This window comes from Anolis sagrei, chromosome 11, assembly GCF_037176765.1.
Source record: "Anolis sagrei isolate rAnoSag1 chromosome 11, rAnoSag1.mat, whole genome shotgun sequence".
NCBI lineage: Eukaryota > Metazoa > Chordata > Lepidosauria > Squamata > Dactyloidae > Anolis > Anolis sagrei.
This window is the reverse complement of record NC_090031.1, coordinates 17,669,056-17,694,542: the sequence shown is the minus strand read 5'-3', so window position 1 is coordinate 17,694,542 and position 25,487 is coordinate 17,669,056. Positions and strand designations below refer to the sequence as shown.

Here is a 25,487-nt window from a genome sequence, read left to right as displayed (position 1 = left end):
TGTTCAGGCAGTGTTTCTTGTAGGTCAGAGAACGGTTCACATTTTGGCATATTGAGTGCACATTTGGGCATCTTGCTGCGACGCCACATGGGGCCCAATCAGCAGCAAGAGGCCCTAGGCGGCAAAAAGGAGGAGGGAGAGGAAGGTAAGGAGGGTGAGAGGGCAGCTCTTCTTCCCCCCTCGCCCTCCTTACCTTCCTCATCCTCCTCTTCGCCGCCTGGGGCCTCTTGCTGCGACGCCACATGGGGCCCAAGCAGCAAGAGGCCCCAGGCGGTGAAAAGGAGGAGGAAGAGGAAGGTAAGGAGGGTGAGAGGGCGGCTCTTCTCCCCCCCCCCCCCCCGCCCTCCTTACCTTCCTCATCCTCCTCCTCTTCGCCGCCTGGGGCCTCTTACTGCGACGCCGCATGGGGCCCAAGTGGCAGCAAGAGGCCTGAAGCGGCGATAAGGAGAAGAGGAAGGTAAGGAGGGTGAGAGGGCGACTCTTCTTCCCCCCTCGTCCTCCTTACCTTCCTTATCCTCTTTGCTGCCTCGGGCCTCTTGCTGTGATGCCACATGGGGCCCAAGCAGTAGCCAGAGGCCCCAGGCGGCGAAAAGGAGGAGGAAGAGAAAGGTAAGGAGGATGAGAGGGTGGCTCTTCTTCCCCCTGTCCTCCTTACCTTCCTCATCCTCCTTTTCGCTGCCTGGGGCCTCTTGCTGCGACGCCACATGGGGCCCAAGGAGCAGCAAGATGCTCCAGGCGGCGAAAAGGAGGAGGAAGAGGAAGGTAAGGAGGGTGAGAGGGTGGCTCTTCTTCCCCCTGTCCTCCTTACCTTCCTCATCCTCCTTTTCGCTGCCTGGGGCCTCTTGCTGCGACGCCACATGGGGCCCAAGGAGCAGCAAGATGCTCCAGGCGGCGAAAAGGAGGAGGAAGAGGAAGGTAAGGAGGGTGAGAGGGTGGCTCTTCTTCCCCCCTCACCCTCCTTACCTTCCTCATCCTCATTCTCTTCGCCTCCTTGGGCCTCTTGCTGCGACGCCACATGGGGCCCAAGCAGCAGCAAGAGGCCCCAGGCGGGGAAGAGAAGTAGGAAGAGGAAGGTAAGGAGGGTGAGAGGGTGGCTCTTCTTCCCCCCTCACCCTCCTTACCTTCCTCATCCTCATTCTCTTCGCCTCCTTGGGCCTCTTGCTGCGACGCCACATGGGGCCCAAGCAGCAGCAAGAGGCCCCAGGCGGGGAAGAGAAGTAGGAAGAGGAAGGTAAGGAGGGTGAGAGGGTGGCTCTTCTTCCCTCATCACCCTCCTTACCTTCCTCATCCTCCTCTTCACCTTCTTGGGCCTCTTGCTGTGACGCCGCATGGGGCCCAAGTGGCAGCAAGAGGCCCCAGGCGGCGAAAAGGAGGAGGAAGAGGAAGGTAAGGAGGGCGAGAGCACAGCTCTTCTTCCCCCTTGCCCTCCTTACCTTCCTCATCCTCCTCTTCACCTTCTTGGGCCTCTTGCTGTGACGCCGCATGGGGCCCAAGTGGCAGCAAGAGGCCCGAAGCGGCGAAGAGGAGAAGAAAGAGGAAGGTAAGGAGGGTGAGAGGGCGGCTCTTCTTCCCCCCTCACCCTCCTTACCTTCCTCCTCCTCCTCCTCTTCGCCGCCTGGGGCCTCTTGCTTCGACGCCGCATGGGACCCAAGCAGCAGCAAGAGGCCCCAGGCGGCAAAAAGGAGGAGGAAGAGGAAGGTAAGGAGGGTGAGAGGGCAGCTCTTCTTCCCCCCTCGCCCTCCTTACCTTCCTCATCCTCCTCTTCGCTGCCTGGGGCCTCTTGCTGCGATGCTACATGGGGCCCAAGCAGCAGCAAGAGGCCCTAGGCGGCAAAAAGGAGGAGAAAGAGGAGGGTGAGAGGGCGGCTCTTCTTCCCCCCTCGCCCTCCTTACCTTCCTCATCCTCCTCCTTTTCGCTGCCTGGGGTCTCTTGCTGCGACGCCACATGGGGCCCAAGCAGCAGCCAGAGGCTCTAGGCAGCGAAAAGGAGGAGGAAGAGGAAGGTAAGGAGGGTGAAATTCTTTTTAAAAAAAAACAAAACAGAAAAACCGCTAAACAGTGAGTCCACAACAAGCGGACTGCGAAGGAGTGACAACCGTTTCAGAAACAACCCTTTCCTCTGTAAAGCAGGGTGAAAGCATACTTAGTGAGGCATTAAAACAACAGCCATGCTCTCTGTTTTTGAAAAGAAAACGGGTTTTTCGTGATGTTTTTCTTCTTCTGCGCTCCCATAACTATATGAGGTAAGACTCTGGGATGGGACCAAAAAAAAAAATCTGTATTTTTTTTCTGAAGGCGAAACCAGGCATTTGCTTTTAGTCCTGCATCTCTCAGTTCGGTGATGAGTTCTCCATGGTTTCCATGGGACTGTATTTTGGGAGATGCAGAGCGAGCGGGTGTCAGGCTGTGTTGGGCTCTCTTGGTGAGATTTTTGAAAACCTTCCCCGTGGGTTTTGCTTGGAAGCACTTCCAAGCATATGCTGCTCAGGGTTGATGTTTGTTTTCTTTCCCTGTGTCACTTGAGGCCGCCTGGATTGCTTGCTTTAGTGAAATTCACTTGGAGAACATTCGGAAGCTTTTCTCTTGGTAGACCTCACTTGTGTTTTGTTTTTCAATCACCCAGCCAGAGAGTCATAGAATCCTAGAGTTGGAAGAGACCTGGTGGACCATCCGGTCCAACCCCATTCTGCCAAGAAGCAGGAAAATTGCATTCAAAGCACCCTCAGCAGATGGCCATCCAGACTGTGTTTCAAAGCCTCCAAAGAAGGAGTCTCCACCACACTTTGGGCAGAGAGTTCCACTGCTGAACAGCTCTCACAGTCAGGAAGTTCTTCCTAATGTTCTTCTTGTAGTTTGAAGCCATTGCTCCATTGCATCCCAGTCTCCAAGGCAGCAGTAAAAAAGCTTGTTCCCTCCTTCCTATGCCTTCCTCTCACATATTTATACATCATGTCTCCTCTCAGCCTTCTCTTCTTCAAGCTAAACCTGCCCAGCTCTTTAAGCCGCTCCTCATAGGGCTTGTTCTCCAAACCCTTGATCCTTTGAGTCGCCCTCTTCTGGACACATTCCAGCTTATCAATATCTCCCTACAATTGTGGTGCCCAGATTTGGACACAATATTCCAGGTGTGGTCTAACCAAAGCAGAATAGAGCATGGGGAGCATGACTTCCCTAGATCTAGACACTATGCTGCTATTGATTCAGGCCAAAATCCCATTGGCTTTTTCTGCCGCCACATCACATTGTTGGCTCATGTTTAACTTGTTGTCCGAGGACTCCAAGATCTTTTTCACATGTACTGCTCTCGAGCCAGGCATTGTCCCCCATTCTGTATCTTTGCATTTCGTTTTTTTCTGCCCAAGTGGAGTATCTTGCATTTGTCACTGTTGAACTTCATTGTGTTAGTTTTGGCCCTTTATCTCTCTAATCTGTCAAGATCGTTTTGAATCCTGCTCCTGTCCTCTGAAGTATTGGCTCTCCCTCCCAATTTGGTGTCGTCTGCAAACTTGATGATCCTGCCTTCTAGCCCTTCATCTAAAGCATTAATAAAGATGTTGAACAGGACCGGGCCCAGGACCGAACCCTGCGGCACTCCACTTGTCACTTCTTTCCAGGATGAAGAGGAAGCATTGGTGAGAATCACCCTCTGGGTTCGTCCATTTAACGAATTACAGATCCACCTCACCATAGTTTTGCCTAGCCCACATTGGACTAGTTTCCTTGCCAGAAGGTCATGGGGGACCTTGTCGAAGGCCTTCCTGAAATCCAGGTACGCTACATCCACGGCATTCCCCGCATCTACCCAGCTTGTAACTCTATCAAAAAAAGAGATCAGATGAGTCTGGCATGACTTGTTTTTGATAAATCCATGTTGACTATTAGCGATGACTGCATTTGTTTCTAAGTGCTTGCAGACCACTTCCTTAACAATCTTTTCCGTACTGAATTCCAGGTACGCTACATCCACGGCATTCCCCGCATCTATACAGTAGGCTTGGGCAATCCATGGTTCTAAATGGTTCTAAAGTACTTACAAAACTAAAGTTTTGGTGGTGAAAATTTCAGAACTCTAACAAAACTCTCAAAATTTCATAATAATTGGCAGTTCCTAATTGGTTCTGTCATTAAAATCACCAATAATGAAATAATAATTAAATTTTGAAAGTTTTGTTAGAGTTCTGAAATTTTCACCACCAGAACTTTAGTTTTGTAAGTACTTTAGAACCATTTAGAACCACGGATTGCCCAAGCCTACTATCCAGCTTTACATACTGCTTTGTGTCTCCTCTCTTGTTTGGCTTAGCCTTGTGCAATCCATGGTTCTAAATGGTTCTAAAGTACTTACAAAACTAAAGTTCTGGTGGTGAAAATTTCAGAACTCTAACAAAACTCTCAAAATTTCATAATAATTGGGGGTTCCTAATTGGTTCTGTCATTAAAATCACCAATAATGAAATAATAATTAAATTTTGAGAGTTTTGTTAGAGTTCTGAAATTTTCACCACCAGAACTTTAGTTTTGTAAGTACTTTAGAACCATTTAGAACCATGGATTGCACAAGCCTAAGCCAAACAAGAGAGGAGATACAAAGCAGTATGTAAAGCTGGATAGTAGGCTTGGGCAATCCATGGTTCTAAATGGTTCTAAAGTACTTACAAAACTAAAGTTCTGGTGGTGAAAATTTCAGAACTCTAACAAAACTCTCAAAATTTCATAATGGCAGTTTCTAATTGGTTCTGTCATTAAAATCACCAATAATGAAATAATAATTAAATTTTGAAAGTTTTGTTAGAGTTCTGAAATTTTCACCACCAGAACTTTAGTTTTGTGTTGGGGTTCAGCCTGAGTTTGAACTTGAACCTGATTCTCTGTTTGTTCCTCCTGATGCTAATGAAAGTATATTTACTGATGCTAGTAATACCTTCTGATGTCAATGCTCCTGAAATTAGTGAGGAAGAATCTGCTGTAGGTTTGGAAAATGCCAATGTTCCTGAAATTAGTGAGGAAGGAACTTCTGTAGATTTGGAAAATGAAAGTACCAGTGTTAATGAGAATGTTGCAGAGGGAGACCTTGAACTTTCCCTCCCTTCTGCACCTGTTAACTGTAATGACAACAGAAGGAGTCAAATCTGGGAAGACAGAAATAAAACACTCAGTTTGCGTCGTTCCTCCCGAATTCAAGAATTAAAAACATTGGCCTCAAAACAGTGGGTCGGTTCACGGAACCAATTCTTGAGTTTTAATTGCAATACGTCAGGCTGATTCCCTCAGTTCAGGCATCGTTTCAGAATTGATGAAGACCTTGGCAGTTCTCCCGGTTCCCTGGCCATAGTATGGAAAGATTTCTAGGATATCAAGTATGGTTAGTGGATTGCTAACAGCTTCAAGTATTTCTCAGAGAGGCTTGTGGTTTTGCCTTGTCCATTTAAATTCATGTTTGCTGATTTTGCTGTGGCTTTTGACTTGCATTTTTCCTTTATTTTGTAACTATTTTTCTTCAATAAAAAAGGATTGTTTTTCACAGCCAAGTGTGGTGGATAGTTATCTTAGGCCTCGTTCTCTGCTCTGGATTGCAACATTTTGTAAGTACTTTAGAACCATTTAGAACCACGGATTGCCCAAGCCTACTATCCAGCTTTACATACTGCTTTGTATCTCCTCTCTTGATTGGCTGCCTCTCTCCCAAAGGGGAGGGTAAAACTCCCTTCCACACTCCATCGTTGCCAGGAAGTGGGATTAGAACGCCGCTCTGGGCAACGACAACCATTCATAAAATGGAAGGCAAAACCCCGTGAAACAGTTAAGTCCGCAAAAAAGCGAACCACGAAGTAGCGAGGGAATACTATATTGCTATTTTATAGTGCCGTCTCTACTGCATTTGGGGAAATACCTTATTTATTTATTTATTTACTTTACTTTACTTTACTTTACTTGTATACCGCAGTTTCTCAGCCCAACAGGCGACTCAAAGCGGTTTACAACAAGGGTAAAAAGTCAATCAACGATATACAATTTAAAACCATAAGAACATAGTATACAAATATTAACGCAACAGTAACAACCCAATACATCTCATCACTAGAGTCGTGATCCAATTCGTCGTCCATATTTCCATTCCTGTAATCATCACATTCATTGCACTGTTTATCCGAATGCCCGTTCAAACATCCAAGTTTTTAATCTTCTTTGAAACACCATTAGCGAGGGGGCTGATCTCACCTCCATGGGAAGGGCTTTCCCCAGCGGAGGGGCCACCACAGAAAAGGCCCTGTCTCTTGTCCCCGCCAGCCACACCTGTGAAGCTATACTATATTGCTATTTTATAGTGCCGTCTCTACTGCATTTGGGAAAATACCTTTTTTCCCTTTTGTGTATTCCTTTTGTAAATAAACCTCTGTAGTTAGCGACTACTGGACTCTTTGGTGGAAAGGTGCTCCTGAACTAGTGTGCGACAATACGGGGCATTTCTGAAATGCAGCCACATTCTTGGTTTGTCATGCAAGCATCTGTTAAATATGTTGTCTTCAAGCCCATGATGGGGAGCGGCAGAGAGGTTAATAGGTGTTTCAAATCCCCCGAGACAGGAATGTTTTTCGGGAAGGTGCTTAATAAAGCTTTCCTGATCTGGGGGAATCCGGTTTGCAGGCTCTGATTTAGCATGACAGCATTCAGGGGCAGCAAGCCTCGGACACATTTTAATCTGAGAGCTCTTCGCTGTTTAGCATTTGCCGGCGAAATGGAATCAGCTGTTGACAGTAGTTTGATGGAGGCTGGAGCTGCGCCTGACATTGCCGCTCGAGGAAGACAGAATGACATGCAGAGTGCTTTTCATGGGAGGAATATGGTTAGAGACAACCCTTGGAATTGCTCCGTGTAAGCTTTCTGGTTTTTGCTCTGTTATAACACTATGTAACAAAATGAAAAAAACATCTTCCTGGTTTGAAAGTCTTATTTCCTGTTTAATTGTGCAGTCTTTACTTTGAAAGGAGTTATTATACTCCAGAAACTTCATTTTTGTGGCTGCCACAAACTAGGTTGAATTGTGTTGTGAAAGACTTTAATGGCTGGAATCACTGGGTTGCTGTGAGTTTTCCGGGCTGTCTGACTATGTTCCAGAAGCATTCTCTCCTGACGTTTTTGCCCACATGTGTGACAGGCATCCTCAGAGGTTGTGACTTCACAGAAGATAATGTTTCTGGAACATTAGAGCCCCCGGTGGCACAGTGGGTTAAACCCCTGTGCTGGCAGGACTGAAGACCGACAGGTCGCAGGTTCGAATCCTGGTAGAGGCGGATGAGCTCCCTCTATCAGCTCCAGCTCCTCATGCGGTGACATGAGAGAAGCCTCCCACAAGGATGTTAAAAACATCCGGGCATCCCCTGGGCAACGTTCTTGCAGACGGCCAATTCTCTCACAACAGAAGCAACTTGCTCCTGACACAACAAAAAAACAAACAAAAACAAACCCTATGTTGAATTTGTTTTATTTTTATTATTAACAGCATTTATATTCTGCCCTTTTTACCCTGATGGGGGCTCAGGGCAGATCACAGAACACATACATGGCAAACAGTCAATGCCATTAAACAGACAGGACAGAAAACAGATAGAGGTTTCATGTCATCATTTTTCCCAACTTCGGCGTCCTGGAGGTTGTGCTCAATTCTCACCACAGGGGGTGCTGTCGCTCCATCCTCTATGACAAAGAGCCTTGATCACAGACTTCCTCCTTCTTTGATTGCCGGTATTTTCTGGTGCTTCCTTTTTATGGTGCCATAATATAATATAATATAATATAATATTATGATAATGATAATGATAATAAACTTTATTTCTACCCCGCCACCATCTCCTCAAAGGGGACCCGAGCTGCTAACATGAGGCCAATCCCGAACATAATACAGCAAAGTTAAAAACAAAACAGCAGAATAAAATAAACAATACAAAATAACATGATAAAAATCAAACACAAAGGGCAGGCCAAGTGCACAAGCTAAAATGTTAAACCCTGGATGAGATAGGAATAAAAGGTTTATTTAAAAGTGCATTTGTGATGGAGGAGCCCAAGAAGGGGAAGCAGTGGGGATTGGCCTTTATTAAGGACAGGGGAAAGTTCATCATGAGGACAGCTGTAGATGAAAACAAACAAAATGGTCACTTCCTCCCCCCCCCCCCCCCCCGCTTAAGTGGTACCTAATTTCTCTACTCACAGCTCAAAGCTGTTTTCAAATTGCTTAGGTGGTCAGTAAGCTGGCCTGAAGGTCGGGTGCTCACCCGGACCTGGGCTTTGAACTGCCAACCTTTTTATTGGTAAGATCTATTGCTGTTGGTGATTAACCAGTTGTGCTACAGCCCGGCCAAATTCTCTTAATCTTATCAGAAGAGAGAAAGAGAAGGAACAGACCCTCCATTTTGGATCCACTTCCATTCAGCCAACTTTGGTTGAGACTCTGTGATAGAAAAACTAGAGCAAAATGTGCCACAGGATGTCCCTCCCATAAAAACAAAGTTTGTTCAGTTTCATACACTATCCCTGTGTTTTTATGATAGAACCAATTAGGAAATGACATTTAAAACCCAGGAACAAAAATTGAGTTACACAGAGTGATAGAAAATGTAAGGCAAGGGCAAGGAATGAGGGGAAAGTGTTGTGAAGATGAGGGGTTTGGGGGTTCAGGGCCTTTAGAGCAAGATGGTTCTCCAGCTGAGGGAATGGAAGGATTTTGGAGCAAGATGCTGTTGTTCAGACAGAGTGTGAGAGCGAAACTGTTTTGGAAGCCAACAGGCAGGGAAGGGAGGATAATATTAACTCATTTGAGGAAGCAGCTGGCTTACAGAGAGATACAGTGTTCCCTCGCTACTTTGCGGTTTTCACTTATTGCGGACTCGCTCTTTTGCGGTTTTCAATAAATATTAATTTATATTGCGGTATTTTCACTGTTCAGCGGGTTTTTGCCGCTGCTGCTCTCAGAGGCGCTTTCCCTCCTCAGTCCTCCCTCCCTCCAGCCTTGAAGGGCCTTTCCTTCACTCTATTTTAAGTTTATAAAGACTTCAAATAGTGTATAACTACTAAAATAATGTACAAATATTAAAGTAAATACAGCGTCCCTACTTCAAGGATTTTCACTTATCGCGGGTGGTCCTGGAACGTCACACCCGCAATAAGTGAGGGAACACTGTGCCAAGCTTCTTCTGAGGGGGCAGAGATTCAGGTGCAGGAAAACCCATAAGAAAGAGAGACAGAAGCAGGCTTCTCAAGGTCAAAGGAATGTGTTCATGTTTTGCAGTCCTTAAATTAGCGAAAGCACTGTTAAGATTTTAGAGTTTGGGAAAAATAGAATTTGGGAGTTGTAGTTGCTGGGATTTATAGTTCACCTACAATCACAGAGCATTCTGAACCCCACCAATGATAGAATTGGCCAAACCTCCCACACAGAACCCCCATGTGGGCCACAGCAATGCCTGGCAGGGGACGGCTAGTAAATAAATAAACTGGGTATTACCACCTTTGGTTTCTTGGTGAGTGCTGTGAGCAAGATGAACTCCTGCTGAAGTGCAAGAGAATCATAGAATCATAGAATCAAAGAGTTGGAAGAGACCTCATGGGCCATCCAGTCCAACCCCCTGCCAAGAAGCACGAATATTGCATTCAAATCACCCCTGACAGATGGCCATCCAGCCTCTGCTTAAAAGCTTCCAAAGAAGGAGCCTCCACCACACTCCGGGGCAGAGAGTTCCACTGCTGAACGGCTCTCACAGTCAGGAAGTTCTTCCTCATGTTCAGATGGAATCTCCTCTCTTGTAGTTTGAAGCCATTGTTGCGCGTCCTAGTCTCCAAGGAAGCAGAAAACAAGCTTGCTCCTTCCTCCCTGTGGCTTCCTCTCACATATTTATACATGGCTATCATATCTCCTCTCAGCCTTCTCTTCTTCAGGCTAAACATGCCCAATTCCCTAAGCCGCTCCTCATAGGGCTTGTTCTCCAGACCCTTGATCATTTTAGTCGCCCTCCTCTGGACACATTCCAGCTTGTCAATATCTCTCTTGAATTGTGGTGCCCAGAATTGGACACAATATTCCAGATGTGGTCTAACCAAAGCAGAATAGAGGGGTAGCATTACTTCCCTAGATCTAGACACTATGCTCCTATTGATGCAGGCCAAAATCCCATTGGCTTTTTTTGCTGCCACATCACATTGTTGGCTCATGTTTAACTTGTTGTCCACGAGGACTCCAAGATCTTTTTCACACGTACTGCTCTCGAGCCAGGCGTCCCCCCATTCTGTATCTTTGCATTTCATTTTTTCTGCCAAAGTGGAGTATCTTGCATTTGTCACTGTTGAACTTCATTTTGTTAGTTTTGGCCCATCTCTCTAATCTGTCAAGATCGTTTTGAATTCTGCTCCTGTCCTCTGGACTATTGGCTATCCCTCCCAATTTGGTGTCGTCTGCAAACTTGATAATCATGCCTTCCAGCCCTTCATCCAAGTCATTAATAAAGATGTTGAACAGGACCGGGCCCAGGACGGAACCCTGCGGCACTCCACTTGTCACTTCTTTCCAAGATGAGGAGGAAGCATTAGTGAGCACTCTCTGTGTTTGTCCATTTAACCAATTACAGATCCACCTCACCGTAGTTTTGCCTAGCCCACATTGGACTAGTTTCCTTGCCAGAAGGTCATGGGGGACCTTGTCGAAGGCCTTCCTGAAATCCAGGTACGCTACATCCACGGCATTCCCCGCATCTACCCAGCTTGTAACTCTATAGAAAGTTCTTGCCCTGCAAACAAGAGGTGCCGATTCTTGTCAGAGAGTGAATTATGACCATATTAGTCAAAAGATGGGTACGACTAGAAACTAGAAATCCCTGGCCAGTGGAAGCGCTGCTGTGCAGAGATCCCTGGCTCATTTGCCTCTTTCCTCCCAGAATTTAATTGTTTCTTGTTGATAACAGAGGAAATCTCTGTGGATATCTCCGAATCCCTGGATTTTCTCGCCCCCAGAGAAAGGTTCATCCAGGCTTAGGTGACACAGGAAATCCCAGCAAATCTGAAATGCAAGCCAAAGCCTCTGAAAGGGGGAAAGGAAGGGGCAATCCCCCAAAGGCTCTGTAATGTAGTGGCCAAGTGTCCACGGATGGTTTCCATCGTGGAGATCGTTTGGCAGCCAGAAGCGGACATATCACCTCGCCTGAATATATTTGCATTAAGTCTTTATGGGTCGTGTTGCTGAATGGGCTGTGATCTTTTAGACCTCTAGGCCAGGAAGATGTTTCCCTCCGAACGGATCGGGGGCCCGTTCCGTCAAGTGCCGTGTGCGGAGCTTCAATAATGTATAAATCAGGTTGGACAGGAGCTGCCTGTCGGTTTTATTAACTTTGACCTTTCCTCCTATTATCGAGATGGTTTTTGGTAAATATTTAATGGGCCCTTATAGATCCTGTGTGTTCCTGGAAGCCAAAGTGGGAGGGCAGGAGAAATGGTGATCGGTGATTAACAGACGTAGATTAACTAGCAGGAGCCGGCCCCTAATGGGTTCTCTCAGTGGTTCCTTCTTTGAAGAAGCATAGATCCCGCGGCTGTTAGGCAGGCATTGCCTCCAAAGCAGAAACCCCTCTGGGGTGATTCAGTGCTTCCAAACAAGCCTCGGCTCTGATGGATGCCTCTTCCACTGTATGAGGGTTGAATGAAAAGTAATGCCTCCACCTTCGTTTCTTGGGTTTGGATGGGAATATTTTAATAAATCAAATGCAGAAATAATTATCTATCTTCTATCTATCTATTAGGCTTGGGCGGTTTCGTTCGTAAATTTTGTAATTCGTTATTAATTCGTATTTAAATTAGCTTACGATCCAATATTGAGCCATGCAGGAATAGTGTGAGGAGTAAATTAGATTCGAATCAATTTTTCAATTTATTTCGTAATTGTTTCGTAATTATTTCGTAATTATTTTCGCATGTCTGGTGCAAGTTTTATAGTTGTTGTTTGTTTTATCACACCAACAGTCAACAACAGAGGGAGAGGGAAGCTTCAGGAGTTCCCCCTGTCCCATTTGGAGGTTTTTTTAGCATATTGCGCAATCGCGTCCACCATTAACGAATCGATTCGTAATTTTACGAAATTTCATATGTTTCAAAAATTTTAAAAGGAAAATTTTGGAATTATTAAAAAAAACGAAACGCAAGTGCCCCCTAAAAACAAAATGAGTTTAGAACCAAATTTTTCCGTGGTTACCCAAGCCTACGTATAATAAAAGAGAGTGTTTGTTTGTATGTATGTATGTGGAGGGCGGAAGTGTATGTGGCAGCTTTCTGATTGGCTGCCACTGTGGTGCTATTTGCATATGGTCTCTGATTGGCCAGCCTCAACAGGACCCCCTGGTGGTGAAGAGGGTTAATGAGAGAAACAGAACAAGACCAAACCTGGCACACAGACCAGGGAGTTGAAGATTTAAAATGTTAGGCCTCGGTTGGCAAGGCCCGACTAAAAAAGGTAGGCCTCGGTTGGCAAGGCCTGACTACAAAAGGTAGGCTTCGGTTGGCAAGGCCTGACTACAAAAGGTAGGCCTCGGTTGGCAAGGCCTGACTACAAAAGGTAGGCCTCGGTTGGCAAGGCCTGACTAAAAAGGGTAGGCCTCGGTTGGCAAAGCCTAACTAAATAAAGGTAGGCCTCGGTTGGCAAAGCCTGACTAAATAAAAGTAGGCCTCGTTTGGCAAGGCCTGTCTAAAAAGGGTAGGCCTCAGTTGGCAAGGCCTGACTAAAAAAGGTAGGCCTCAGTTGGCAAGGCCTGAATACAAAAGGTAGGCCTCGGTTGGCAAAGCCTGACTAAATAAAGGTAGGCCTCATTTGGCAAGGCCTGACTAAAAAGGGTAGGCCTCAGTTGGCAAGGCCTGACTAAAAAAGGTAGGCCTCATTTGGCAAGGCCTGAATACAAAAGGTAGGCCTCAGTTGGCAAGGCCTGACTAAAAAAGGTAGGCCTCGGTTGGCAAAGCCTGACTAAATAAAGGTAGGCCTCGTTTGGCAAGGCCTGACTACAAAAGGTAGGCCTCGGTTGGCAAGGCCTGACTACAAAAGGTAGACCTCGGTTGGCAAGACCTGACTAAAAAAGGTAGGCCTCGGTTGGCAAGGCCTGACTAAATAAAGGTAGGCCTCGGTTGGCAAGGCCTGACTACAAAAAGTAGGCCTCGGTTGGCACTCTACATCACAGACCAGACCCAGGCTTGGCACACAGGGTACTCATAACCCACTCTACATCCTGATGCAGTTCTAAGGGAGATGGACCATGGATGATGGGATTTGCAGTACCTTCACTAACTTCTTGAGACCATTGCAACCCACACCAATGACCGATAAAGACCAAACTTGCACACAGATCCCCATGACCCACTCTATGTCTCGATGGGGTTTGTGGGCCAATGGACCACGGATTATGTGACTTGCACTTCCTAAGACCATTGCGATCCACACCTATGAGTGATCAAGACCTGACTTGGCATCCTGAACTCCCATGACCCATTCTACATTTTGGTGCGGATTGGAGGAGGATGGACCATGGATGGTGGGACTTGCAATGCCTCCACTCACTTACTGAAACCACTACGACCCACATCCAATGACCAATAAAGACCAAACTTGGCATACAGAACCCCCTTTACCCACTTTCTCTAATTACCCGGGCAGTGCCAGGTCCCCAAGCTAGTCTGTATATTAAAAAAATGCTCTGTGCATAATGACTACCTTAAAAACAAAAGAACCAATGAACGAAATTACACCAAATTTGGCAACAAAACGTCTCACCACACAAAGAGTGGCCATCACTCAAAAAAGGAGTCAAAAAAGGAGTTGTAGTTGCTGGGATTTATAGTTCACCTACAATCAAAGACCATTCTGAACTCCATCAACAATGGAATTGAACCAAACTTGGCACACAGAACTCCCATGACCAACAGAAAATACTGAAAGGGTTTGGTGGGCATTGACCTTGAGTTTTAGAGTTGTAGTTCACCTATATCCAGAGAGCACTATGGACTCAAACAATGATGGATCTGGACCAAACTTGGCACAAGCACGCAATACACCCAAATATGAACACAGATGGAGTTTGAGGGAAATAGACATTTGGGAGTTGTGGTCACTGGGATTCACAGTTCACCTACAGTCAAAGAGCATTCTGAACCCCACAAATGACAGAGTAGGGGCAGACTTCCCACACTGAACCCCCATGACCAATAGAAAATACTTAAGGCCATCCAGTCCAACTCCCTTCACTGGGGCAAGAAAATGTAATCAAAGCCTTCCTGACAAAGAGCCATCCAGCCATAGATATAGATAGATACAGTATTGTCAGCCATATCAGCATTCCAGTCTGGTTCCATATCCAAAATGCTATTATGCCTGCTGTCCAAAAGCCTGGTCCCAGAATCATGATTTCAATTTCTTCCTAAAAGACAGGAGGGATGAAGCCAATCTTATCTCGTTGGGAAGCGAGTTCGACAGGCGGGGGGCCACAGCCGAGAAGGCCCTGTCTCTCTTCCTTTCCAAACGCATTTGCGAAGCTGTTGGGAGCGAGAGCAGGGTCTCCCCATATGAGGGAGATGGGTTCGGACAAATAAGCTGGGCCAGAACCAGTTGCTAATGCAATCCTCCTGAACTAGATGGTGAATCAGACCTGAGCCTAGCCTTGAAAACGCTGACCTTAAGTTCAAAATGAGCGAAGTGACCCCCAACTTTCCTTCCAAGTGGTCCCAGTGTGGTGTCCAAAGGGCTGAGCTTGCACTGGCCTTCATCGGATGCCAAGCCAGGAGAAGGCTCCTCTCCTGCCAAGACCACGGTGCTTTGGATGCTATAAAAGGGCGACGCGTATTGCTCTCCTTGCAGATTCCAGGAGCGGAGATCGAAAGCCGGGAGGGCCTGACGTTTTGAAGCATTGTCTTTCAAACTTGCGCTGTCTCTCGCTCCCATTGATTTCCCATTTGAGGAATCTGGAGTGGGGGGAGAAAAACACATTTGAGCCAAATTCGTGGGCCTAAGATGAAGGCGTCAGGGCGCAGCGACACCCCTCCCGCGCCTGGTCTGTTTCCATGAAGAAAGCCATGCTTCATCTTGGTCCCTCTCGCCGCTTCGTTCACATGGTCAATTGAGTAGGTCAATCAGAAAGTTACAAGGGTTGAATGAAAAGTAATGCCTCCACCTTTGTTACTTGGGTTTGGATGGGAATATTTTAATAAATCAAACGCAGAAATAATCCTTAGAATGTGCTCTTTCACTACCACTATTCACTTTTTGACATAATCACCAGACAATTGGATACATTTCTGCCCACGATGAACAGGTTTTCTGAAACCATCATGGAAGAAGCCGACACTCTGTTTCCGCAACCCATCATGCACAGATCTTCTGATAGCCAAGCAAAGCAATAATGTGACCCACGCGTTCTTGTGAAATGCCGATTATGCTTGAAATTTCTCTCTGAGTGATACGACGATTGTTCTGAATCAATCTGTCAACCTTTTGCTTGTGAAACTCGGTGGTTGCTGTCACAGGACATCCAACTCTTTGTCACGCAAGTCAGATGTTCCCACCTCAACATCTTTAAACTTACTCACCCAACAACACACAGTACTCACATCAACATAATCCCCATAAACAGCTTGCATTCTCTGATGAATCTCCTTTAGGGTGACACCTTCTGCTGTCAAGAATTCCATGACTGCACGTTGCTTAAGTCGCATTTATTTATTTATTTATTTATGGCATTTATATGCCGCCCTTCTCACCTCGAAGGGGACTCAGAGCGGCTTACAAGATATATTTTAATACAATATATCATATTATTAGCATAGTACAATATCAGTAGTACAATATCAGTACAATAGTACAATATCAGTAGTACAATATCAGTATATATAGTACAATATCAGTATATATATATTACTAGTCGTCCCCTGCCACGCGTTGCTGTGGCCCACTCTGGTGGTCATGGGGGTTCTGTGTGGGAAGTTTGGCCCAATTGTATCGTTGATGAGGTTCAGAATGCTCTGTGATTGTAGGTGAACTACAAATCCCAGCAACTACAACTCCCAAATGTCAAGATTCTATGTCCCCCCAAACTCCACCAGTGTTCACATTTGGGCATATTGAGTATTTGTGTGGAGTTTGGTCCAGATCCATCATTGTTTGAGTCCACAGTGCTCTCTGGATGTAGGTGAACTACAACTCCAAAACCAAAGGACACTGCCCACCAAACCCTTCCAGTATTTTCTGTTGGTCGTGGGAGAACTGTGTGCCAAGTTTGGTTCAATTCCACCCTTGGTTGGGTTCAAAATGCTTTTTGATTGTAGATGAACTATAAATCCCAGCAACGACAACTCCCAAATGACAAAAGCAATTTTTTTGAGTGAAGGACATACATTGGGTTGTTAGGTGCATTGTGTCCAAATTTGGTGTCAATTCATCCAGTGGTTTTTGAGTTCTGTTAATCCCACAAACAAACATTACATTTTTATTTATATAGATAGCATCCCTACTTTGCAGATTTTCATTTTTTGCGGGTGGTCCTGGAACGTTACACCTGCGGTACGTGAGGGAATACTGTACATTTTTATTTATATAGATACATAGCGTTCCTACTTTGCAGATTTTCATTTTTCACGGGTTGTCCTGTAACGTTACCCCTGCGGTACGTGAGGGAATACTGTACATTTTTATTTATATAGATACATAACGTCCCTACTTTGTGGATTTTCGCTTTTCGCGGGTGGTCCTGGAACATAACGCCCGCGATAAGTGAGGGAATACTGTACAATTTTGTTTATATAGATACATAACATCCCTTCTTTGCGGATTTTCACTTTTCACAAGTGGTCCTGGAACGTAACACCCATGATAAGTGAGGGAATACTGTACATTTTTCTTTATATAGATATGTTGATTGTGCTGGTACTGCTGTACCAGGAGCTCCAACTTTATTTGCTTTGTATTAAATGGTTGCTTGCAGCCCTGGGTTTCAGGGACTCTGCAGATAGGTGGCTTCCTTTGGTTGCAGTCATAGGGCAAGTCACCTGTCCATCATTGTTAAGTTTTGTTTCCACCCCTTGCTCAGGGCAATTGGGAAGGGAAGGGAACTATTTTTAGTTAGTCTCAGCAAGGAAAACTAACGTACAGGACGTGTGCAAGTTTCCCCTGTACAAAAGCTTCAACCCTTAAGACTTTCCGGGGGAAAATATTCTTAACAGCATCCAAGACCTTCCGGGGGAAAACAGTCTTAAGAGTCTCCAAAGATTTCCAGAAAAATAGCCCTAAAGACCAAAGAACCCAGCTGGAGAATATCTAAGCCTTTACTGGTAGGTCCACTCGGTGCTTCGAGATGCAGTTCGACCCGGTAGTGGAGCCCACATCAGTAAGGGTTAGATTACAGTCAGCCTGGGAAAAGTTAAAAAGGGGATTTTCCTTTAAAGAAGAAGTTATTGAAGACAGTTGCCTGTCTTTCATGGGCAAGTTTAGGAAGCTACCAGTTGCATAAAAGCCTGGAATCATTTGTTTAGCTTTATTGAAGACAAGAGAAGTTTCTGTTTGATTGTTCATTAATAAAGGACTTTGTTATACTTCACAAGCCATCTAAAGATCATTTGTGGTGGAAAACCTCTGAGAACTTCTCCTTGGGCTTCCCGCTGGGCAAAGGTTGCATGTTCTGTTCTAGAGGAAATTCTTTACAGGCCCAGCGCATGACAGAACATGATTTTGTCTCGACATACCTGGGCCCCTGAGACAATGTGCAACGATGCTGTGACTGACTTCAGTTGCCAAAAGTACTCTGTGCCTTTCTGTTGCCAGCTTTGCATTTCCTGCCTAAGAATAAAAACAACTCTGGCCTTTAGAGATCTCAATGACGGGCTTGAGCGAAATGCTAAGTTGCCACCTCCTAAAGTTGGTAGCCGACATGGCAGGCTCAATCACACTTCCGCAGCCTCGAGACGAGCGTGGGCGTTCTTGCCAAAGGCTCCCCAAATACCTTCTGGGGAATGATAATCTGTTCTCCTCCCAACAGGGATGCTTTGCTGAGGGATAGAGCTTTCCTTAAAGGACACATTTGTGTTCCATGCACAAAGGTCAGAGCCGAAGGAGGCCAACCTTCCTAACCGATCTCTCTTGTCTTTTCTCCTCCTCTCCTACCTCTAGTTGCAATACCATGCAGGGCTGGCGTCTGGCCTTCTGAATCAGCAGTCTCTGAAGCGATCAGCCAACCAGATGGGGGTTTCAGCCAAGCGGAGGCCCAAGGCCCAGCCCACCACACTGGTCCTGCCACCACAGTAAGTAGCCCACGAGGGAAGGAAGAATGGGGAAAGGGTGGGGAGGTTCAGCATTGCAGCACAATCCTATTCTGAGAGCTTTGGTGTTTTACCAACGGGTTCTGGGCCCAGTACTGCTCAACATCTTTATGAATGGGTTGCTGTGAGTTTTCTGGGCTCTCTGGCCATGTTCAGAAGCATTCTCTTCTGACGTTTCGTTTGCATCTATGGCATGCTTTCTCAGAGATTCTGAGGTCTGTTGGAAACTAGAAAAATGGGGTTGATATATCTGTGGGATAACATCCAGGATGGGAGAAAGAACTCTTGTCTGTTGGAGGCAAGTGTGAATGTTTCGATTGGCCACCTGATTGATTGATTGATTGGCCACCTTGATTAGCATTGAATGGCCTAGCAGGTTTCAAGATTTGGCTTCTTACTGCTTGGGGGAATCCTTTGGAGGTGTTAGCTGGTCCTGATTTATTCTTGTCTGGAATTTCCCTGCTTTTTTGAGTGTTGCTCTCAGAGGCGGCCCTAGGTAATTGTCAACAGTAAGCAAACAGTATTTTGGCGCCCCCCCCCCCCAACCAATCACTGATGTATATTTTCTGATACTCCATTTAGGCAGAAAAAAGGAAACACAGAGATATAGGATGGGTGGTTCCTGGCTCCACAACAGTCCGTGTGAGAAAGACCTTGGAGTCTTTGTGGGGAACAAGTTGAACATGAGCCAAGAGTGTGAGGCAGCAGCTCAAAAAGCTGCATCCAAAAGAGTCTAGTGTTCAGATTGATACTCCTATACAGTGTTCCTTTCTATAACCCGGTTCGCTTCTTGCAGACTCGCTGTTTCACAGGTCCGCAATAAGCCATGGGAGAGCTGTGGGGGGAGGGAGGAGGAAGAGGAGGATGAGAGAGGTGGCAGGTGCTAGGACTTATCCTGGGGCTTGTCTCCACCCACTCAGCAGCGGTCTCGCCCTGTTCACCGAGTCTGCTGCTCGCCGCCTCGGAGGCCTCTTGGGCTCCGTTGACGGCACTGCCAGACTGGGCTGAGGCCTCAAACTAGGCCTCAGCCCAGCCTGGAAGTGTAAGGGATCATGGGTTTAGGGTGCGGAGTCCCTTTTCTAAGAAATCCACAGAGTCCAATAGGTTCAAGTCAGACACCGTTTATTCAAGTTGATCATCATGAGGTGAACAGACAGCACCTTTGTAAGTCCTTCCATAGACTGCTGCGCCCTCCTCTGTTTTTGCAAACTTTTATATACCCTCACGTAAACAAGAATATTTTTGTCATGGAAAGTACTTTGACTTTTAATCTTCCTGTCCCATCAACCTCTCGATGGAAAGTACCTTCTTGCACCTGCAGACTTTGCGCTTAACCACAAACCAACTTCCTATGTAAGCTCAAACTTTATATGACCTCTACATGTCACCTCTTGTTTTTAAAACATTTTCCTCCATGCTGCTCCTTTTCTACAGGGAAGGGGTACATTTCTTATGTTTATTTACTAAAGGCTTTAGCTATTGCTAATTTCACTCAAAGCTCCTTGCTTAGCTATTGCTAATTTCACTCAAAGACCCTTTCATTAGTGCCATCAATGGCGCCCAAGGGACCTCCGAGGCGGCAAGCAGCAGACTCGGCGAAGAGGACGAGGCCACTGCCGAAAGGGCGGAGCATCTTTACTTTGCGGATTTTTATTTATTGTGGGTGGTCCTGGAACAGATCACCTGCGATAAGTGAGGGAATACTGTATTCCGCTTTGGTCAGACCTCACCTGGAATACTACGATATATTGACTGTAAACTGGAAGGTGTCCTGAGGAAGAGGGCAACCAAAATGATCAAAGGTCTGGAGATCATTCCGTCTGAGGAGCATCTTAAAGAGCTGGGCATGTTTAGCCTGCAGAACAGAAGATTGAGAGGAGAGAGATATAAATATGTGAAAGGATGTCATAAGGAAGAGGGAGCAGTCTTGTTTTCTGCTGCCCTGGAGACTAAGACTAGGAGCCCCCTCGAGTGCTGAACGAGTGCCTTGCCACTGTGGCTATCTGGATGAGGAAGAACAAGCTGAAGATCAATCCCAACAAGACAGAGGTCCTCCTGGTCGATCGTAAACCGGATCGGGGTATAGGGTGGCAACCTGTGCTGGACGGGGTTACACTCCCCCTGAAGTCACAGGTCCGCAGTTGTGGAGTCCTCTTGGATTCATCACTTACGCTTGAGGCTCAGGCGTCGGCGGTGTCCGGGAGGGCTTTTGCACAATTGAGACTCGTGCGCCAACTGCGACCGTACCTCGCAAAGGCTGATCTGGCCGGGGTGGTCCATGCCTTGGTCACCTCTAGATTGGACTACTGTAATGCGCTCTATGTGGGGCTGCCCTTGAAAACGGCTCAGAAATTTCAACTGGTCCAACGGGTGGCGGCCAGGATGTTAACTGGTGCTCCTTACAACCCTCCTGTTCAAGGAGCTCCATTGGCTGCCATTTATTTTCCGAACCCAATTCAAGGTGCAGGTGCTTACCTACAAAGCCCTAAACGGTTTGGGACCGGCCTACCTGCGTGACCGCATCTCCGTTGATGAACCCACGCGTTCTCTTTGCTCATCTGGACAGGCCCCGCTCACGATTCCACCTGCGTCGCAGGCGCGTTTGGTGGGGACGCGGGACAGGGCCTTTTCTGTGGTGGCCCCCCGACTTTGGAACACCCTCCCCAAAGACATCAGACAAGCCCCTACGTTGGCAGTCTTTAGGAAGAGTTTGAAGACCTGACTGTTCCGATGTGCCTTTCCAGAATAGGAAAACTTCAGCAATACGTCCCAAAAACACTTTATCAGAGTTTTAAGATTGTCTGCACACTGCACTTACCCTAAAATCTGACACACCACCTGTCACACCCAGCACTTTTTAATCTGTACCTATCACATTTGGCCCAGCCCTAGATTTACTGTGTTATGGTGTATTGTTTTTGTTGTTTTGTTATTGCTTTAATGTTTTGATTTGCTTTAAGTTGTGTATTTGTTATGCTGTTGTTTTATTGAGGCCTTGGCCTTTGTAAGCTGCATCGAGTCCTTTGGGAGATGCTAGCGGGGTACAAATAAAGTTAATAATCATAATAATAGGACTTAATGGAGCCATGTCTTCAAATGAGAGGAAAGGAGATTCCACCTGAACATGAGGAAGAACTTCCTGACTGTGAGAGACATTCAGCAGTGGAACTCTCTGCCTCAGAGTCCATTGGAGTCTTCTTCTTTGGAGGCTTTGAAACAGAGGTGCTTTGAATGTGCATGGAGGGGGTTAGACTACATGGCACACTTTTCAAACCACCAAAAGAAGGAAGATCTGCAAGTCCTTCTGTGGTTCTTGTTTGGACTCAACTAAAAAAGATCTCTCAACTTCAACCTCTGGTTTAATTTTTATTGGAAAGGGGTGGAAACTGATAATGTGGCTAATACACTAGGAATGCCCTCCACCTTAGTGACCTAAAGACAAGACCTGGAGGGAGCAAGCTTCCTTTCTCCTGCCCTGGAGACTAGGACACAATGGGACAATGGCTTCAAACTACAGGAAAGGAGATTCCACCTGAATATGAGGAAGAACTTCCTGAGTGTAAGAGAGAGCTGTTCAACTCCCCAAACAAAAGAAGACAAATATGGCATCAGCTAAAAAAAAGGTAGATATGATGTGATCTCTCTACAGGAGACCCATATCACTCATAAACATGTTACACAAAATACCTGTTAAGTGTAAGAATAGAATAAGACCAGGTGAGTTTCCTCCCAAAACGTCATCTAAGAGATAATAAAAGAACAATAATGAATGTCAATGAATATTATGAGAAGAACAATCACAAAGAAGTCACTTTGATGTTCCTAGACGCTGAAAAGGCTTTTGATAGGGTAAATTGGAATTTCATCATTGCAGTACTAAAAGAAATGGATATAGGCTTCTTTGGAGGCTTTGAAGTAGAGGGTGGATGGCCATCTGTCAGGGGTGCTTTGAATATGATTTTCCAGCTTCTTGGCAGAATGGGGTTGGACTGGATGGCCCAGCAGGTCTCTTCAAACTCTAGGATTCTGTGATTTTATGAGAGTTATTCAGCAGTGGAACTCTCTCTCTCTCTCTCTCTCTCTCTCTCTCTCTCTCTCTCTGCACCAGAGTGTGGTGGAGGCTCCTTCTTTGGAGGCTTGGAAGTAGAGGGTGGATGGCCATCTGTCAGGGGGGCTTTGAAGGTGATTTTCCTGCTTCTTGGCAGAATGGGGTTGGACTGGATGGCCCACCAGGTCTCTTCCAACTCTAGGATTCTGTGATTTTATGAGAGCAGTGGAACTCTCTCTGCACCAAAGTGTGGTGGAGGCTCCTTCTTTGGAGGCTTTGAAGTAGAAGATGGATGGCCATCTGTCAGGGGGGCTTCGAAGGTGATTTCCAGCTTCTTGGCAGAATGGGGTTGGACTGGATGGCCCACCAGGTCTCTTCCAACTCTTTCTGTGATTCTATAAACCTGTGGCTCTATTCCCATGGAATCCTCCGAGCAGCCCACCTGTTTGACGTGTGTTCATTTTGCACTTGAATAGAGACCTTTTGTGCAGGAAGCAAGGCGTGTTTTGCAACCTTATGAGGACTATCGCAGTCAGCAATTTAGGCTGCTTGTTTCTGCTGCCAGATTTATTTAAAAAGCACATAACAAAGCTTATAAATGAATAAACTGCTGAAATATTTAGTGACATATATAGGGGAATTATCGCAATGAGAAGTGGAGCGTAAGATACCCGTTTTTTCATGGATCCAGGGGCACTGAGGTCTGAAGCAGCAGAGGTCTTGGGTTTTGGTGCCATCAGCAAAGCCCTTCAGAGAAATACCAGGAATCCCACCTTTCCGTGAAGCTTACGAATGAGTTTTATACCTGTGCAATCAATTCGTGGAGCTAGTGTAGGTGAACTTGCCACTTTGAGGACAGGATGCCAGGCAGTAATATCAAAACATTGTGGGGTCTGTCTAATCCAGTCCCATCCTTCCATGCAGAAATACAGTGATACCTTGTAAATTACTGCTAGATGTTTTCCATCCTGAAATATGTTGATTCCATCTCAGTTTCCTGACAGATGTTGACTCTTCTTGATTGGTGTTGATCTTATGTTGACTTCCTTCTTAACATCCTTAACATGCATCGTTGGAGCAGGGTTTTTTTTCCATCTCATCTGAAACAAGCTGTGGTTCGTCCACTCCTTAAAAAGGTCTCCCTTGACTCCACGGTGCTGAACAATTTCAGACCAACCTCCAACCTCCCTTTTTTGGGTAAGGTGCTGGAGCGGGTGGTTGCCTCCCAGCTCCAGGGCTTTTTAGATGACATCAACTACATAGATCAGTCACAGTCTGGTTTCAGGCCTGGTCACGGCACTGAGACAGCCTTGCTCGCCTTGGTGGATGACCTCCGTAGAGAGCTGGACAGGGGGAGTGTGACCTTGTTGGTTCTCTTGGACATCTCAGCAGCTTTCGATACCATCGATCATGGTATCCTTCTGGGTCGACTCTCCGGGATGGGTCTCGGGGGCACGGTTTTGTCGTGGCTCTGATCCTTCCTGGAGGGTTGATCCCAGATGGTGAAGCTGGGAGATGCCTGCTCGGACCCCTGGCCTTTGACCTGTGGGGTCCCACAAGGCTCTATCTTGTCTCCCATGCTCTTTAACATCTACATGAAACTGCTGGGAGAGGTCTTCCGGAGTTTTGGAGTTAGGTGCCACCTCTATGCAGATGACACACACCTCTATTACTCATTTCCACCCAACTCCAAGGAGGCCTCTCGGGTGCTGGGTGAGTGCCTGGCCGCTGTGTCTCTCTGGATGAGGAGGAACAAGCTGAAGATCAATCTCGACAAGACAGAGGTCCTCCTGGTCGATCGCAAACCTGATCGGGGTATAGGGTGGCAACCTGTGTTGGACGGGGTTACACTCCCCCTGAAGTCACAGGTCCGCAGTTTGATAGTCCTATTTGATGCGCTTACACTTGAGGCTCAGGCGTCGGCAGTGTCCGGGAGGGCATTTGCACAATTGAGACTTGTGCGCAAACTGCGACCGTACCTCGCGAAGGCTGATCTGGCCGGGGTGGTCCATGCCTTGGTCACCTCTAGATTGGACTACTGTAATGCGCTCTACGTGGGGCTGCCCCTGAAAACGGCTCGGAAATTTCAACTGCTCCAACAGGTGGCGGCCAGGTTGTTAACTGGTGCTCCCTACAGAGAGAGGTCAGCCCTCCTGTTCAAGGAGCTCCACTGGCTGCCTTTCATTTTCCGCTCCCAATTCAAGGTGCAGGTGCTTACCTACAAAGCCCTAAACAGTTTGGGACCATCCTACCTGCGTGACCGCATCTCCGTTTATGAACCCACGCGCTCGCTTCGTTCATCCGGAGAGGCCCACACAAAATCAACTAATCCAAAGTTCCTCAAAGCTGACAAAAGAAGTGACAAGTGGAGTGCCGCAGGGTTCCGTCCTGGGCCCGGTCCTGTTCAACATCTTTATTAATGACTTAGATGAAGGGCTAGAAGGCATGATCATCAAGTTTGCAGACGACACCAGATTGGGAGGGAGAGCCAATAGTCCAGAGGACAGGAGCAGAATTCAAAACGATCTTGACAGATTAGAGAGATGGGCCAAAACTAACAAAATGAAGTTCAACAGTGACAAATGCAAGATACTCCACTTTGGCAGAAAAAATGAAATGCAAAGATACAGAATGAGGGACAATGCCTGGCTCGAGAGCAGGACGTGTGAAAAAGATCTTGGAGTCCTCGTGGACAACAAGTTAAACATGAGCCAACAATGTGATGTGGCGGCAAAAAAAGCCAATGGGATTTTGGCCTGCATCAATAGGAGCATAGTGTCTAGATCTAAGGAAGTAATGCTACCCATCTATTCTGCTTTGGTTAGACCACATCTGGAATATTGTGTCCAATTCTGGGCACCACAGTTGAAGAGAGATATTGACAAGCTGGAATATGTCCAGAGGAGGGCCACTAAAATGATCAAGGGTCTGGAGAACCAGCCCTATGAGGAGCGGCTTAGGGAACTGGGCATGTTTAGCCTGAAGAAGAGAAGGCTGAGAGGGGATATGATAGCCATGTATAAATATGTGAGAGGAAGCCACAGGGAGGAGGGAGCAAGCTTGTTTTCTGCTGCCTTGGAGACTAGGACGCGGAACAATGGCTTCAAACTACAAGA

The 25,487-nt window shown here is 46.5% G+C and overlaps 1 protein-coding gene across 1 annotated transcript in view; it reads left to right on the top strand.

Moving 5' to 3' along the window:
* MED27 (mediator complex subunit 27) overlaps positions 1–25,487 on the top strand; it is a 192,560-nt gene that overhangs the window by 78,041 nt on the left and 89,032 nt on the right. The window contains exon 3 of the mRNA XM_060757149.2: positions 18,175–18,305. Coding sequence (XP_060613132.1) covers positions 18,175–18,305 — 131 coding nt within the window. The remainder of the gene's footprint in view (positions 1–18,174; positions 18,306–25,487) is intronic.